Genomic DNA, 17574 nt, shown 5'->3' with positions numbered 1-17574 from the left:
TGTCAGGGATTTCAAATATTTAATATCATATGTATTATACAGCACATCTGTAACGCATACTTGTATTTTGATTGACTGGTTGTTTAGGAAGCAGGATCTTTGCCTCTTCCCCAAAATGTGAATTTTGAGCTTATTTTATGCTTATATCAGTTCTATATTGGAAGCTTTGCTTACCAGCTGAAACTTGATAATCCTTGGTGCTTCCAAAAGAAAAACAAACAACCTTAACTTGTGTGTTCTGATAAGGTTGAAGGAGTGAGGTAATTTGTCTGGTTTTCAGGTGAGCTGAATAAACAGGAAATGAGCCAGTACTTTACAACCAAACTTGTGCTCTTCTTCAGAAATTAGTACAGCCTTCAGTCTGCAGGTCAATGGGAACTATGTTATATTCCGTGGAAAAATAGTGTGACAGGGAGGAGGTTAGTTTATAATACTTATCTTTGACATGCTAGCTTTCTGTGGTCAGGTTTTTGACCTCCATTCGCAGTCTGATCAAATACAAATCAGAAAAGTAGACAATGCTACAATGATGCTTTACATATGCTTGACTTTTAGTTGGGGGGAAATGGCACCCTATTAAATTGGCTAATCAATCATTTGACAATTTTTTATGTCTGGTGTTGGCACAGTATTAGCATATTCCAAGGCTACAAGACATAGTGACATGGTACACAGCCCCCAGTTGAGCTAAGTAATGCTGGGGTGGAGAAAGGGCCTGCTGCTTTTAGCAGATTCATGGCCTTGAAATATGAAGCGGATGTATTATTGTATTGAATGTCTACCAGCTATGACATGCCCAGATCCCACACCCAAAGTTCATTGGGACATTGAGTGCAGGGAGTGCTGCTGCTGCTGTGCCTTTATAGTGGGGGATACCTGTCTGGGCCTAAAATATATATATATATAGCAAGGCCTTTTGCAAACAGAAAGAATAGCAGTACTGCTGTTCTGTTCTGCTTGTGCAGAGAGACCTAGCCATGTTAAGCTTCTTTGCAAATGCCTCAAATCAGCTGTTTATTTCTGTTGGATTCTACCAGAACTTTTGGAAGTAGAATCTGCTGGTTCTGCTTATCCCTAATTATCCAGGAACATCTGATTTTCTACTCATTCTCCCTCCACCCTGCCATAATATCTTTAATAAAGGATTAAAATTAGTAGGCTATAGTCTTACTGTGTGGACCATATTTCATCAGAATTTAATTTTTTGCTGTCATATCACAGCTGCGTTGTGGCAACCCATGGGGTTTTCAAGGCAAGAGTCGTTCAGAGATAGCTTGCCATTGCCTGCCTCCGTGTCATGACCATACTGTTCCTTGGTGGTCTCCCATCCAAATACTAGCCAGATCCAACTCTGCTTAGCTTCCAGGATCTGACAAGTTGAGGCTATTTATTTTAGAAGTAGATAGTTATGAAAATACACATTTAAATTATACTGAGAGGCATGATGGAGACAGTATAGGTTTGGGTGCTGTAGAAATTCTACCATAAAACTTCCTCTGACTCCAATTTATCGTAGTTTAAGAATGTGTATTACACTAACAATGTTATACTTACAAGCAGTGTTTCTGTCTTGGTGTTTGTATAAATGATATGGTGAATTTCCCATAGACCTAGAAAAACTCTGCTGGACACTTTTTAAGAAAAGTTTTGGTAACTTGTTATGTGTAACAGAATTACTTTATTTGAAGGGCAGTATAAATTCATGTTTTGAAGGACTCAGTGCTAAAAGTAATACGTGATAATGATTCCATAAAATGATGATTGTGTCATCCTTCACTGTAGCATGTGGTGCTTATAGTGCCCTTCCCTCTTTCCCAGTCCTAGATTTTCTTAATCTAAGTGTGAGGTTCTCACTACTTTAATTGAATTGAAAATTTATTTACTTTATATTCTACTTTCCTCCAAAATGGGGGACCCAAAGTGGTTTGCAACATTCTCCCCCCCTCTCAATTTTATCCCCTTAACAACCCTTTGAGGTAGGTTGTGTGCTTTAATGTGTGTGAGAGAGGGACTGACCGAAGGGAACCTAAAATGTAGCTAGATTCTCTGGTTTCAAGTATATTTTCTCCTAAAATGTTCATATGTAAGCATTTGATTTAATTGTTTGGATTGTATTTTCTGTGTACTATAATAAACACCTGAAGCTGCTGTGTGCCAAACCCTTTCATGTAATGTGGCCTAGTATCTTGGGGAAAAAGAGATTTAAAGGCTTTAGTGGGATTTTAACCAATGCTTTACTTGCTAATAAGCTACTTATATAGAACAGATTTGTGTTCTAATTCATGTAGAGATGAGGCATTGTAGATCCAACAGACATCCTTCAGCAGACCAAATTCAGCCCTGATTAATACACTTTTAGGTCTCTAACACTCCCTCCCTCCCCCCTCTCTTTCATTCTACCAGAACTTTTGGAAGTAGAATCTGCTGGTTCTGCTTATCCCTAATTATCCAGGAACATCTGATTTTCTACTCATTCTCCCTCCACCCTGCCATAATATCTTTAATAAAGGATTAAAATTAGTAGGCTATAGTCTTACTGTGTGGACCATATATATATATATATATATATATAATAGTAATGTTGGGCTATTTCTATAGTTCGAAACATTTTTATTTGTTATGATTCTATAAACTGGTTAATTTAAAATGGCATGTCTTAATCCAAATATGTCCTGTCTTTTATAGACCGAAATTGCCAAGAGACTGAATACAATCTGTGCACAAGTGATCCCATTTTTGTCTCAAGAAGTAAGTACGATTTTCACTTGCTTAAATTGAAAATATTGCATCTTTGTAAATTAGCTAGTTTTAAGATGTTAATTGTATCAAAATTCACAAGTGTGAGGAACATCTGTTATAGCTGAAGTATGCAAGCCCCCTGTTAATTTAGTCTAGCAGATGAGAGTTGTAACTGGCAGAGTAGCTCAACCACAAAATTATTCTTTCCAAGGAAGGGGGAAGGCAGACTTGTAAAGATTATCAAGATTTAGTGCCAGTATTAGCTTGGCAGCTGCTAGTCTAGCCATTTGTTAAATTCTGTGTAAATAAAATTGTTGGCATTTAATGGTACCACTCTAAACTTTTGAGTGGCATTTGTAAAGCATGGTTGTTAGTGAAGTCAGATACAAGGTGCTGTGAAATGTGTCCTGTCTCAGTTATGCATCAGATTGGCATCACATATGTCAAATAGGACTGTGCCATGATGATGCTTGTCAAGGTGTGATCTATGAAATGGACCCTTATTATCATATATCTGAAATGTAGGATTATTCAGTTTGACTCTAGTGGGACCACAGTCTTCCAGTTTTGTGTGCAGTGCTGTTTTATTATTTAAACAGTAGATACAATCAGCATCGCAATCTTGGCTTATATTGCTGTGCCTAAACAATGTTGTTTGGCTTTGGATGCCCGTTTAGTGTCTCAAATTGTGTTTTAGAGCTAGTACCACATTTATTGTAACTGTTTCTGAATGTTCATTTTGCTGGTGCAATAGCTTGTAGAATGTGGCCTAAGAGCAATCCTAAGCAGGTCTATTCAGAATCCTACTCATGTCTGTCCAGTGGGATTTACTCTCAGGAAAGTGGCTTTAGGATCACCTACTGTTCCTGAAACTACATCATTGTCATGTGAATGATTTAAGCTGTGTAACTTGGGAAATTGAATTACAAGATTCTGACTCTTCAACCATTGGCTTATGTATACCGGATAAGGGAAATATGTGAGCATAAATATGCATCCGTATTCGGAAGTAAATGTTGTCACTGAAAGAGTAGTATAAAATCTGCATTTGAAAAACTGGCTACTCATACGTCTTAAAAAGTAAGTTTCATCCTTTCTGTACTTCCACAGGGAATATCTATCAGATTTCAGGATGGTATTGAAATATCCCTGCCTCATGTCTACTACTTAGTTTCTAGGTCAGTGATGGTGTGTGCTTTCTCTTTCTTTTCTTCCAGCATCAACAGCAAGTGGCTCAAGCAGTAGAACGTGCCAAACAAGTGACCATGGCTGAGCTGAATGCCATCATCGGGGTACGTGGCCTTCCAGGTCTACCTCCTACAGTGTGTATAACCAGCTTTCCTTTCTTATCGTTTTTGTAGTTTTATGAATTTAAGCAATGTTTTGATAGTTGATAACATAAGGATTAGTTTAAATTTTTTTTTTGTCTTGTTATCTGTATATTTTAGGATTGACAGAATCACTGAAAGCTTAGTGTGTAAGGCAGCATCAGCTCCTTATATCTGTATATTAGAACTCTTTGTGCCCTTGTTTTTGGTATCTACTGTTTGTAGAATCTTAATCCTTTGATAACTTTAACTTCTTTTACTGTGGTACTCTTAATACTTTTCAAAGAAGCAAGCAAATGCCCTAAAAATAGCCCCAGGCTGCCATCAGAGATGTCAGGATGAAGTGCTTTGTTTAGCCTTGGGGTTTTTGTTACAAGCACTGTCTTCCAGAAATACACAACAGACCACAATTTGTCTGCAAATCTCATTTAGTTGTTTGCCTCCTTTGCTAGTCATGAACAGAGTCCATAAATGCTATCCCAAGCTCACTTGTGTTGTTAGACTGCTGACAAAGCCTTATTACGTGTGCATTGCACTTACTGTTTTGGTCAACAGAAGTACAAGGAAAGGGAATGGTAGGAGCAAGAAGCTAAGGAAAAGCCAAGCATACTTCTCATTTCTGTTGCCAAGGATAGTCATTACCCCATTCTTTTTGCCTTTTCCGTCTAGCCAATTCAGTGCATTCTCTAAACTATACTGTGAAATACTTATCTCTGTATTTAGTTGCCTTTTAAATTTGCAAGTGGTTGAAGTCTCTGAATCATGTTCCTGCTTGTCTAGTCATCACTAGTAGGGATGAATGGGGTAAAGATTTAAGGCAGAAGGAAGCAGTAATGATTGTCCTTAGAAAGCACTGTGGCTACAGCTGCAGCAGCCAGGTCTTCTGTTGGCTTTCTTCTCTATGGGCAGGTGACTAAGTAAGGGGTATACTGAACAAACAGGGATTTCTGCAGTCATATGTTATGACAAACTGCAGTTGACAAGCCAAGTATACACTATGGTATTTGCTGTATAGCCTTCACTCAGACATTATGCTAAACTGGAGCTAATCAAACCATGGTTTATGAGCTGTGGCTTATGATGACATTTGAATCTAAAATGCAGAAATGAGCTCATGGTCTATGCTTTGTGAGTGGCTGTCAGTCAGAAGTAATTTGTTTTGCATTGCGGCGCTCCATGCTCCGTGCATACCTTCCACTGCATGGGTTCATTTCCCATGTCCCAGTGCTGTGCTCTCTAGAATATCAGTTGTGTTTCTTTCCGTTCCACATTAAGCAAAAAGAGGCGGAAACAAGAGTGGTCCTCTTTTTCTTGATTTTATTCATATGCAAGTGCCTTGAGCAGACTCAAATTATTCATTTATCAATTTATGTTAATTGCTTGTGAGAAGATGCCCTGCTGGTCTTTATAGTTCCTCAGACACTTTGTAATGATAATTAGACATGCTGCTATATGGATTAACAGTGCCATAGTCCAATGACGTCTACAGACAATGAAACCAGTTAATCCATCTGTGCTTAAAATTACATCCCAACTGGAGATGGGGGGAAAAAACTACATAAGAGCAAGGGAGGATTAAAAGAATGAGCCTCAGCTTGAAAATGCTCCTTTTATCAGTTTCTGAATTGTATATCTGCTGTCACTTTGCCTGTGGTAAGCTATTGGCAGTCAATTAGGTGAAATAAACTGGGAGGGTGACCTTCATTTCCTTTTAATAGCCATTCCTCCCTGTGATGGGGAGCGTTGGTGGATTTTCAGCTTAAATTTTATTCAAGCTGCTTTATTACACTTGACAGATTAGCTTTGCATAAACAGACCCCCTTTTTGAACCAGATCCTTGTTTCTCCCCTCCCCACATCCAATCAACTGTTATAGAAAAGAGTAATTAAGCCTCTCTTTCTCTGCTGCTTTCACAACCCTTTTGCTTATCTGCTAAATTCTTAATTTGAAATTTCGGCCCCAAAATTCACATAGTCTTTGTATATGGGTGTAGGCATCAGTCTCTGCAAGACAGACTAGCAGCTAGCTCGTTGACAGGCCTATTTTCTTTTAAGCAATCTCAGATATATGTGCTGAACTTCTTCGCCAACATTCTGAACAATAAAAACTATTTTTAAATTTAAATTTACAGACCCATCATACTATTTCTTACTATTCTAGTAATAGTATTCTAGTATTACTGTAGTAATTTTCCATCATATACTTTCTTACTTTTACACTAACTCAGTTGAACTAATGTATTATATTCTCTTGTAATAATTTGTGTTTCGTTTTTTAAAAAATCTTCAGAAGAAATTACATTGCCTAAATTACAATATTTGCAGTATTAACAAGTTGTATGTAGTTCAGTACATAAATCACCTTTCAGCTCAGCCAAACAATCCCAGCCCAGCCTCCTCCCTAATCTGAGGATTCCGGTATAGATGTTCTGACAATTCTATTATAGCCTGAAAAACAGTTGTCTGAGCTGCAAACTTCGCAACCCCCCCCCATTTCCACCAACAAGTTTGCTCCAATAAGATATTCTCTTCCTCTTTGTACATCTGTATACCTCCATAATTATCCTATGCTGCACAATAAGTTTCATGCTCTGACATATGCTTGATTTTGTTTGAAAGGGATTGTGTGCACTCTGGAAAATTGGAGTAGCATAAAATCGGGCTGACAATTCAGTGGACCTTTGCTCCCCTTCACTGAACATGCACTGTGTCAGCCTGTCTCCCCAGAGGGGAGGAGGCATCAGGAGTCTGTCTGTTCCTACAAGCAGCAGCTGCACAGAAAGTAAATGCAGCCCAGTTTGATAGCAGCTGTCAGTATTGTTCAGAGGACCCAACTTAGTGTAAAGAACAATAGTGGAAGCCATGCTCTTAAACCACAGTGTCTTTCAAGCTAATAAAAGAAATAGCAATTTAACGGTTCAGGCTTCTATTGTGAGCATGAAAGACTTCTTTTTAAAATGCAAATAGGCTGATGCATTCTCCAGCATCAGAAACACAATCAAGTAGCCAATGGCTTAAACGTCTTAAAGATATTTCTGAAACTTAAATGTAGGAGCAGCAGAGTGGGATGGGAGAGGAGACTGTATTTGAGTTAAGCATATTCCTAGCAGGTGCTCTGCAAATAGTTTCCTATCTGTAGGTAGAATTGATATTCCAGTTGATCTCCATTCACCTCCCCCCCCTTAAAAAAGGCTATGATCTTTCATATTGGATGAGTACTAATTGTTTCTAATTTCTGCCACCTTTAATTGAGAATTAGGTACTTAAAGGCCAGAATTGGTGTTCCCATTTGGACACATGGCCTGAGAGGGGAAAGGAGTGTGGTGTGTATGTGGCAAACCGCTAATTAGCAGAAATGAGAAGTTGTTGAAATATAGGCATGTCTTTAAGTAAAGAGGCAAGCAAGTAAAATATAGGGGGGGTGGATATTGGAGGGAACAAAGGTTGCCCTTTAGGAAGGAGAAGTTGTAGGTAGGACATCTGTCCCTGTACATTGGTTCTAGCCAAACAGTACAATTATAGTGTTATGGAACTTGATCGTTACAGCTGTTTGTATGAAAAAGCAGAGAATGAGGAGGAAAATGGTGCATGATCTAATTTTTGTGTAGACACTTCTGATGCCCATTTCTATTAAGGTTTAATAATGTGTCTTTAACTTTTAGATAAAATTAATTAAGGAAGTAAACTTGTAAGATAATCATTTTTAAAATAAAATGTGGTAGCCTCTCCCTCTTTCCATATCTAAATGTGATGGTATATTTTGTACTGGAGCTGAGGGAATCCAGATTATGGCATGAAGGATTTAAATGGATTATCTTGGTAGAATTTGAAGGGATTGTAGAAGGAAGTTAAACAACAGGCTGGAAAATGAAAAAAGTGTTTATTTGGGCATGCTGAGAAATTTAAAGGCAGTTATAATTAGCCTTGTATGACAACCAGTAAAATTGCTTGACAGGATTGGTACAGAATGGAGGATAAACCCCCCCCCCAACAATTGTAAAAGCATACTTGAAGTGTAACATGGCACACTTACAAGAAATGGGCAACCTGTGAGGGTATTTTAGCTTGTTCGTACAGAATTAAATACTTGGTAGGTATCTGGTTCCCCTCCTCCCCCTCCTGGAGTGTGCTCCTAATGTTTTGGTGACACATATCTTTGGGTTGACAGTACTTGTGAGACAGATTGAGTTGTCAGCCTCCAAAAGGCTTTCCATCATTGCATGAGGTGATTGACTAAAGGATTACCAAAATGCTGGATATTTTTCCTCTTCTTGGCTGTGGTTGCCAGCTATCTTTGAGATTGTAGTGTGTGAAGCTTAAGAGGATGAGGTTAACCCCTTGAGAGTTTTTTATGAGCATGAAGTTAATCTTTAGAAAGCCTATAAATAACAAGGTTACATATTTTGTTGTAAAATTGAAAAATGGACATAAAGAAAATTTAATGCAAAAACTAATACTAAAATGGCTTAGTTCTTCCCTTGTGTCGTTCCTGACATCTTAGCTGTAGTATACTTTGAGCCAAATTATAGCATACTTTTTTTTGGGGGGGTTGGGGGGATAAAATTAATTTAAATTTTGTAAAGTTATATAGGGATCAAGATGTGTTTAACTTCTTATGAGGTATCTTTTGTTGGCTAAAAGTTGGACTAAGATTTCAAATAACATTATTTTATTTTTTTAGAGGCCAAACTTCTGAAGCAGGCAGAACTCATGTAGAAGAAGCCACTGCAGCCAAAAATTTAGCCATAGCCAAAGTAATACCAAAATCAATCTCCACTAGCGGGAAGACATAGAAGCGAGGAAAGCATCGAAAACTATCACCGGCTGTATCCAAAGATCTCTCAAAGGGGCGACCAACACACTATCAAAGAAAATGAGATAAACCACATGCACATAATCTATCCAAGTAGGGTACTCCTCAGAATCTACCTACCAGAACAGCTGAGGGGAAAGCATCTTGATGAGCCAAGAGAAAAGCCCTTTGATATTTGGGGACAGTCAGTCAGTTAAAATAAGATGGAAGGGACAGGCATTTGGAATATGTATTTAAGAATGCCCTCATGTGGATGGCCCAGGCTGACCTGATCTCATCAGATTTCAGAAGCCAAGCAGGGTCAGCCCTGGTCAATACTTGGATGGGAGACAGCCATGGAAGTCCAGGGTTTGCTACACAGAGTCAGGCAATGCCAAACTGCCTCTGCAGAACAAGGAGAGTTGGATTTTATACCCCACTTTTCTCTACCAAAAGGCGTCTCAAAGTGGCTTACAATTGTCTTCCCTTCCTCTCCCCAAAACAAGCACCTTGTGAAGTAGGTGGGGCTGAGATAGTTCTGAGAGAACTGGGACTGAACCAAGGTCACCCAGCAGGCCTCATGTGGAGCAGTGAGGAATCAAACCCAGTTCTGCTTTTAACTTCTACAGCACACTGGCCATAAGTCAGCTGTGACTTGATGGCACTTTCCACCACCACAATTTAAGAATAAACACATTTCCTCCCATTTTCTTCCTACAAGATGACATTACAAAGTTCAGGTTTGCTGCTTTATGTATAGGGATGTAAAAAGCAATGGTTTAAATTATTAAAAATGTATCATTTAAAAGCTTAATCATCATTTAAACATTTAACCCTTAACAAGTACACAATCTTGCATATTATCAGATTTTTTTGTGAAAGGTTAACATGTTAATGTGATCCAATGTCAGTTTTGTACATATATGATTAACAGTGGGGAATGCCTAGGTAACCCTTCAAATGTTTTCCATGGCTCAGAAAACTCTCAGACGTTGAGAACAGTATATAAATAGTAAACAGATCCTTGTCTGAACATTTAATGTTTTACATCCCTACTTAGAGTGGATAATATGAGTGTAGAAACAGCTAGATGTAAAAATACCCCAAACCTGTCATAGTCCATTATTAGGCAGATGTTGAACCAAAACATAGGCATAAGAGAAATCAGAAAGCTAAAATTCTTGCTGTACATTGACATTAGAGCTTCTGCTTAGCCCCTTTATGGTATTTCCAGTTTTTCCAGATTTGTTGCCAGACTTGTACCAGTACTCTCCCAAGAAATGTGTATATGTATTGGCTACTATAGGTTTTATATAATAAATCTGCTAACCATACTTCGTATAACATTGCTTCGCATACAGAAAGGAAAGTGTTGTTTTATGTTCTGTCTTTTTTCCCTCCAAAATGTAAAAGACAAATTTAAAGATGAATCTTTGAGCTACTCCAGAATATATCAATGGAAAACATTCTAGTTTTGATTCAAAGTCTACATGTAGTTCTTCAGTTGTGAGTCTTTAATAACTAGGCTTTGTTACCAATTCTTAATTTCAGTTTTAATTGTTACACTTTGCCAGTTTAGACTGTGCCAGTGTAGACTGTATCTACTGTCTGAATTCTTCCAGAGAGGTGGACATATTAACAATGGTTCGTTTTAGTAGATTTAGCTCTGAAGCATTTTTTTATGTGTCTCCCTGGTCTTGGCTAATACTTTGTGTTACTCTTACTGGTGGTAGTAATTGAAGGCCATGAATATAAGAATTAGAATATAACAAAATTAGAAAAAAGTAAATTTATCACCACCTCAGACTATTAATTCCGAAGCAGTGAGCATTGACTGCCACAAAATTTGTTAGTCTTTAAGGTGCTACTGAATTCTTTATTTATTGCTTTTAAAGTGTAGCTGATGTGGTTCTTGCTGTATTCTTTTGAAGAACTAAAAAAAGCTTTCCATGTGTGCATTTGAAAGAGGGCTGTTGGATGCATGTTTGACATTGATGAAGAATGAGAGTGAGGGGATAGAGATATCTGAAAAAAATGTTAAATCAGAATGGTTTCTGGGTTGCTAAAGTTTTGAGAACTGCTGATTTAGTCAGTATTCCCCTTTGGCGCTAGAGGAGTAGAACAGCAGCAAAGATACCCAGGAGAAAAAATATTTCATAATATATTAATATATTTTTGTCAGTTTTATCCTATGTGCTAATTTCAATTTCCTTGGGTAAAAATGACTCTGACCCCATTAAAGTATACACTGCTGTTTACAAGTGAGGTGTAATGGTACACCACAGGGCAATTGACCTAATTAAATCTGGGGAATGTCAGGGCACGAAGCTATAGAAGATTGGAAATAGTTTATCATTTTTTTCCATTTCTCCTGATCAATGTTCCCCTACTTTTTGATTAAGGGGTATGATCACTACTATGGCCCCAGTAAGTATGATTTCCATCTGTGGTTTGAACCAGCTGGAGTTTCCTGATATTGTTCAAAACATCACCAAATATAGTGGAGAACAGCTGTACAATCTACCAAGAAATATATTAATTTAGACATTATCTGTTCCAGGAATGATTGCAGCTAATGAACCAGACTAAGTTGGCACTCCTGGCTACCTCCACAGTCTATTTCTCAAGCAGCAGAGCTCTTCTTGCAGTTTCATACAGATGTTAAATAGTATGGGATTCAAAAGAGGGTAAAGCAAAAGTCTCCCAGCAGCACTTTCACAAAGTTTTCTCCCATGGAACTACTGGCAAATATTGCCTCTCAGCTATACAATGCAGAAGAATATTGTGGTTGGAAAACAGCTGAAAGGTCCATGAGAATGAACAGGAGCACAACTGCCCCAAGAAGGTTATTTAGTGGAGCAGCCATGATAGTTTCTACCCCATAATTGGTTCACAAACCATTCTGAACAGCATTCATATAATCCAGAAACTCCTGGAGGTGACTCATTAGTACTACTCCCTTGAACACCTAGCTCAAGTAAGGTCAATTAGATGATAGACTATAATTTTGCAGATCTAATGGGATCCAATGTTGTTTCTCTTTTTAAAAACAGAAGTCTTACCATTGTTTCTGATCCCTCCTACAGTAAGGACTAATCTGCTCCATTGTTTGGATCATGCTTTGTTTTCTAGGTTTATTTAGCCATGAAAGGCAAAGGTTGAGAAAGCAGGGATTGGTCCTCACCTATCCAGATAGCCTGACAATATCCTCAGGCTGCACAACTTCAAGAGTATCAGTAGGAACACGATGAACAGAAACCTCAGGGAAAAGTTGAATTAACCATGTGAAATCCAAGTTAGATCAGAAATGATTTGCAGCTTGGTCACAGTCAGTTTCCAAGAGATCACCAATTCCTGTTGAGGCTCATCATTTAACAGGCTCTGTTAAATATCGTTTTTCAGCACTAAGTGGATGCAGTAGTATTGGGAAAGTAATGCTTCGTTGTCACTGTCACAACAGAATAGGATTTGAAATGAGCTCTAGTCAAGGTTTGATCAGCTTTGTCATGAATTTTCTTCCTCTGCTATTGTAGCTGTTATTCCTGCTTCATTATTCCCAGCTCCTCAGCAAATCAAGGCACTCACTACTGGGAGAGATTGCTTGAGAGCAATCAAGTCCATGTCCTCATTTCAGATTATCATCTAGGTCTTTGACAGGTGTACCAGCTTGTCAGATGGCTGCTCCTGCAGAGCCACCAGAAGACAAATTGGCTGCGTATTCATCCAGAAATGGATGGTTTTACTAGGTCCCCCCAGCATTGAAGGATGGGTCTTCAATTGTTTAATCCTTATTAAGCTATGATATATGCATGATGGTGTAATTTTGAAAAGCTTTTCCACCTCATGAGAATCCTATGGGTTCACAGCTCAATAAATACACTCAAAATTGGAGGAGAGTGAGTCAAAACACCTGGCAAGGGAGGTGGTATGTTGTTAGATGTTGCCTATGCCCAATCACTGTCCTGCTTCTTCATAATAGTTGTCTTTCTATTTTCTTTCTTTCTTTATAGTGGTGAACATACAACATTCCACCTGTCTTGTCACAGACTCTGACTTTAATAGAATCTTGAACAAAGTAGGCTTGAATATTTATTTTTCAGTTTCATGTATTATTTTTCCTGTTTCGGCATGGTTCTCACTATCCCAACCTTGAGAACAGATAGTTTATGAATAAATGGCTTCATGCCCAGAATAAATCCAAGAACAAGCAGAACATAGTTTGAAACAAGTATTCTTTGGGAAAGTGTAATTTTTTGCTCAGAAGTGTCTTACATCACTCATTCAGAGGAGTTGAAGTAGGTGGTTTAATAAAGTCATGTGCAGTTCATATAATTGGGTTTATATAAGGTAGCCTTGAATCTCTCAGATTTGGATTGTGTTCTACAAATGTTTTTTTTAAGAATCCTAGAAATTGTATTTTATCTTTTAAATTTAAGGTAGATAGAATAAGGGTTGATATTTATGCTTTTTATTTCTGATTTTATTTACATATGCCAGCATTTTTGTATCATTATAATTCTTTTTATTTAATTATTTAAAAATGATTAGACTGGTTTTAAATAAAAATCTTAAAAGAGAACATTGAGTGATTTTTGGCTGGAATACAAGTTTTTCAGTTGACACTAATAAACAAACTTCTTGCCTCTCTTCAGTCTGTCATAGTAACAAATTTGTATAGGTTTCAAAAACTAAATAAGTGAACAAGTGACCTGCATATTAAATGTGTTTGTAGTGAATTGTAAATCTGTGGAGCCCATTAAAAGTGTTCTGGAGAATTTTAAAAACATAATGATTTCTATATTGAGCATAACCTGTCTAAAATAGAGGTATTCCCTCCATGTGAAAATTATGCAAAGTGGAAAATATGAAAAAAATTAAGCCTTGGTTTGTACTTGGTCCTTCACATATTTTGTTGTCTTTTTTGAACCATTGTTCAGTGGCAAATGTTAGTAGTATGCACAGATCCTTCAGTCTTGACAGTAGCTCAGCTTTGTCAGGATACATCAGCGTTTTAAAGTTCTCCACAATAATAGTTGAAATACTATAGGGTATCTAAAACTCTAAGCTATATTTGAAATGCTTTGATTTCTGGTGGTAAACTGGATTCTCCTTCATGAGAAGGAAGGGAGTACATCTTCTCAATATTCTTCTAAATGTGGTCGTGACTGAGCCATTACAGCAGATGTCTGGACTGGGCCCCTCTCTCTATTAAAAAAAAAATTAGGAGATTATAGAAAAGATGAAGAAGCACTTGTGTGAGTAGGACAACCTGTCACCATAATTCTGATATTTTATTTATTTTTATTTATATTTTTTATTTATCTTTAAATTTATATCCCGCCTTCCCCAAAGGCTCAGGGCGGCTCACAAGGGGCATAAATGCCGAGGTTAAAACAATGAAACAATACAAAACAGTATAAAATACAATAAATACAATTCACTAAAAATTACTTTCACGGTGCTCCAAGAATATTTAACTATAAGATTCAAGATGGGGTTCCAAGATAATTTATGCTAGGCAACAAACAGTAGTAATAACAATATACAGTGACAACAATATATGATATATGATGAACAGTATACAGGTAAAATCCCAGTTGTAATACAGATTTTTTTTTTTTAACTACTTGGCTTCTGCATGTGCACGAGAACAGTCAGCAGTTTACCTTCTAAATTTCTTCACAGAAGGAAAATAATGTAAGGAATGTATTATCTTCTAAAGTTGCTTGTGCATTGTATCAGATTTTGCTTCTGAACCTAAGCCTAGCTCTCTCTCTAAAAAGTAGTAATGGTTATGAGACAATTTCTCATGACTGGCATCTAGCGCTTAATTAAGTACTAATAAGCAGGGTCAGCTCTGGCTAGTATTTGGATGGGAGACATCCAAGGAATACAAGGGTTGTGGCACAGAGGCAGGCAATGGCAGACCACCTCTGAACATCTCTTGCCTTGAAAACCCTATGGAGATATCGTAAGTCAGCTGTGACTTGAAGGCATTTTCCACCACAATAAGCAAGCCTAGGATACTGTGATAACACCAAGTACCTTGCTACCGTGTTTCCCCGAAAATAAGACACTGTGTTATATTTATTTTTTCTCAAAAAGACACACTAGGGCTTATACCACAGATGCATAGAAATCCTGCTAGGGCTTATTTATTGGGTAGGTCTTATTTTCGGGGAAACGGTATTACAAAACTTTCAGAAATGGGGTGGTGGTATGGGTAATGTAATAGTTGCTGTGAATCATATACAAGGATGAGTGTGGATGTCTTTTCTTGTGAAGATAACTTACACCACATTTACATGGTAACTTCAATCTGTCAGCCCCACTAAACAGCAGATAGCGCTTCTGTTTTGTACATGTGTGCACACACATGGTGACTTTACCTTTCCAAGACAATCCCTTTTTTATGCTGCTTTGAATTCTATTCTTTTCAGTCTCCCAAGTTGGGGGTACAGGGATGGGTCAAGGGTAAGAGAGGATGGAAAATACACATGACGTTGCCTTCTATTGAATCAGAGCATGGTCTATCAAGATCAGTAAGGTCTATTCAGAATGGCAGTGGCTTGTTACGTGCCAGTACGGGTCTTTCACATCACCTACTATCTGAGATAGCAGGGACTGAACCTGGGACCTTCTGCATGCAAAGTAGATGCTCTACCACTAAACCACAGCCCCTCTGTACCAGTATATGTGGAATGCTGCATACAGTTCTTTGGATCTCACCTATTACAAATAGCACTGGGAGTTACCAACATCAAAGTTTGCCAGCCTCCAGGTGGGACCTGGCAGTCCCCTGGAATTATAGCTCATCTCCAGACTACAGAGAGCAGTTCTCCGGGAGAAAATGAATGCTTTGAAGGGTGGACTATATGGCATTGTATCCCACTGAGATCCCTGTCCTCCCTAGGCTCTGGTCCCAAATCTCCAAGAGTTTCCCAACTTGGATCTGGCAACCCTACCCCCAGCCCTGCTGGTGGCAAGTGTGGGATCTGGCAACACGTACCAACATCATAGCTGTTGATTCACACGTCATATTGTACAAATAGTGACACAGCTTTTCAGGAGGCTATAGGAGAGGTGATCTTGACCTGGGTGCGATTATGGGCTTGCCTATTTTGGAACGTAGGCCACTATTGAGAAAAGTTCTGAATGCATTTAGTTCTTCCTCAACCATAGCTTAAAGAAGTTGCTAATGAGTTGTGGCTCAGAGGTTAAGATGCTGAGCTGCAGTTCCAGCCCCTAGTGCCGCATGATGGAGTGAGCTCCTGTCTCTAGCCCCAACTCCTGCCAACCTAGCAGTTCGAAAGCAAGAAACTGCAAGTAGGTACCACTTTGGTGGGAAGGTAACAGTGTTCCGCGTGCCTCGGTGTTTAGTCATGCTGGCCACATGACCATGGAAATGTCTTCAGACAACGCTGTCTCTTTGGCTTGGAAACGGAGATGAGCACCACCCCCTATAGTTGGATTCGACTAGCTTTCGAGCAAGGGAAACCTTTACCTTTAATGAGTTGTGGCCTTTTACCTATCATGTCTTACTTTCCAGGTAGTAGAATTGAATTTGGATGAAAGGCTTATGAAGACAGGAATATATTTTTTAGAAGAAATGGCTGCAGGGGGCTTGCTTCCTCTGCTAAAGGGGGGGGGGGAACTGCTTAAATTCCCTGCTGCTGGTCAGAAGTCCTAGGGCTGTTCAGTAGCTTTGTCTTGGTAGATGTTTTTATTTAGTCTATAAGTCACTTCAATTGAAAGGCAGGATAAGTCTTTCAATTAGATGTATCTGAGTTGATGTATTCCTTTTTACACCTATATTTAAATTAAGTAAAGTGTATATCAGATGGGATCCAGCAAACTGCTGTCAGAGTTCCCAGGAAGGATCTTTGCTGCTGGGTCTCTGAAAAATTGTCCTGAAGGAGCAATATCAGATATAGTATAGCGGCTGTAGTGAGAAGGGGGAATCAGTAGAGATTTAACCCTTCTCACTAGTGTGGGGATTTTTGTTCCATGGGAATGCTGGTGCGAGAATAAGAAGGGGCAAATTCTGCAGTCTCTCCGTTCCCTGAAAAGCTGCTTTTGATCACCAGGAGGCCTTTGGGAGTGGTGTGGGATGCAAGGAAGGGAAGAAACTTAAGTAGGGTTTCTGGTTGGTTAAAACAAGATTTATTTACTCTGTGGTCTTTAATTTAGAGAATAGTTGTGCAATTTATGAAATGAAGGCTTACCCCCCCTCAGAGATGCTTGATTAATGTATCATGTTATAATCACAGTGAATTTTTCATACAGATCACCTGTTGCTCTGTGTCTTTTCAGTGTTAAAGTAAGGCATGAATTAATATGAGGGAGAAAGGAGTAGTGAAAACAATATTTAGAAGTAATTTCCTCGTAGCACCAAATGTTAGCATACAGTAAGTGGAGCACAAAGTTGTCTGTTGACTCTTCGGCGCTTAAAATACTCCTGCTAGAAGTGGCAGTGAAGCCTTATTTTAGATAGGATTCTTCAATTCATCATTTTGTCTTTAATCAAAGCAGTTGTAAAAATAGGCTTTTGGGGGTGGGGAGCTATGGGTAAGCTGTAGTCTTGTCTGCACTAATTCTGTTAATATGGAAGTGGATTTGGAGAGATGCCAGATGTCTTAAAGAGTCTAGACTGCACAAATCTCCAGTTAGTCGGGCAGTGGATTTAAATTGTGTGGCTCAGCTCTGTAATACAAAG

The 17574-nt window shown here is 38.5% G+C and overlaps 1 protein-coding gene across 2 annotated transcripts in view; it reads left to right on the top strand.

The window, feature by feature from the left end:
- The window catches only part of TLE1 (transducin like enhancer of split 1), a 115982-nt gene that overhangs the window by 19049 nt on the left and 79359 nt on the right, over positions 1–17574 (top strand). The window contains exons 5-6 of one of the 2 annotated variants that reach the window (XM_015410358.1): positions 2686–2748; positions 3957–4031. In XM_015410358.1, coding sequence (XP_015265844.1) covers positions 2686–2748; positions 3957–4031 — 138 coding nt within the window. Of the gene's footprint in view, positions 1–2685; positions 2749–3956; positions 4062–17574 lie in introns of both variants that reach the window. The other variant, XM_015410357.1, reaches the window with a different exon arrangement.

Source organism: Gekko japonicus, unplaced genomic scaffold, assembly GCF_001447785.1.
Source record: "Gekko japonicus isolate JY-2015 unplaced genomic scaffold, Gekko_japonicus_V1.1 scaffold1661, whole genome shotgun sequence".
Lineage (NCBI taxonomy): Eukaryota > Metazoa > Chordata > Lepidosauria > Squamata > Gekkonidae > Gekko > Gekko japonicus.
The sequence above is the reverse complement of the archived record's forward strand: the minus strand, read 5'-3'. Positions and strand labels throughout refer to the sequence as shown.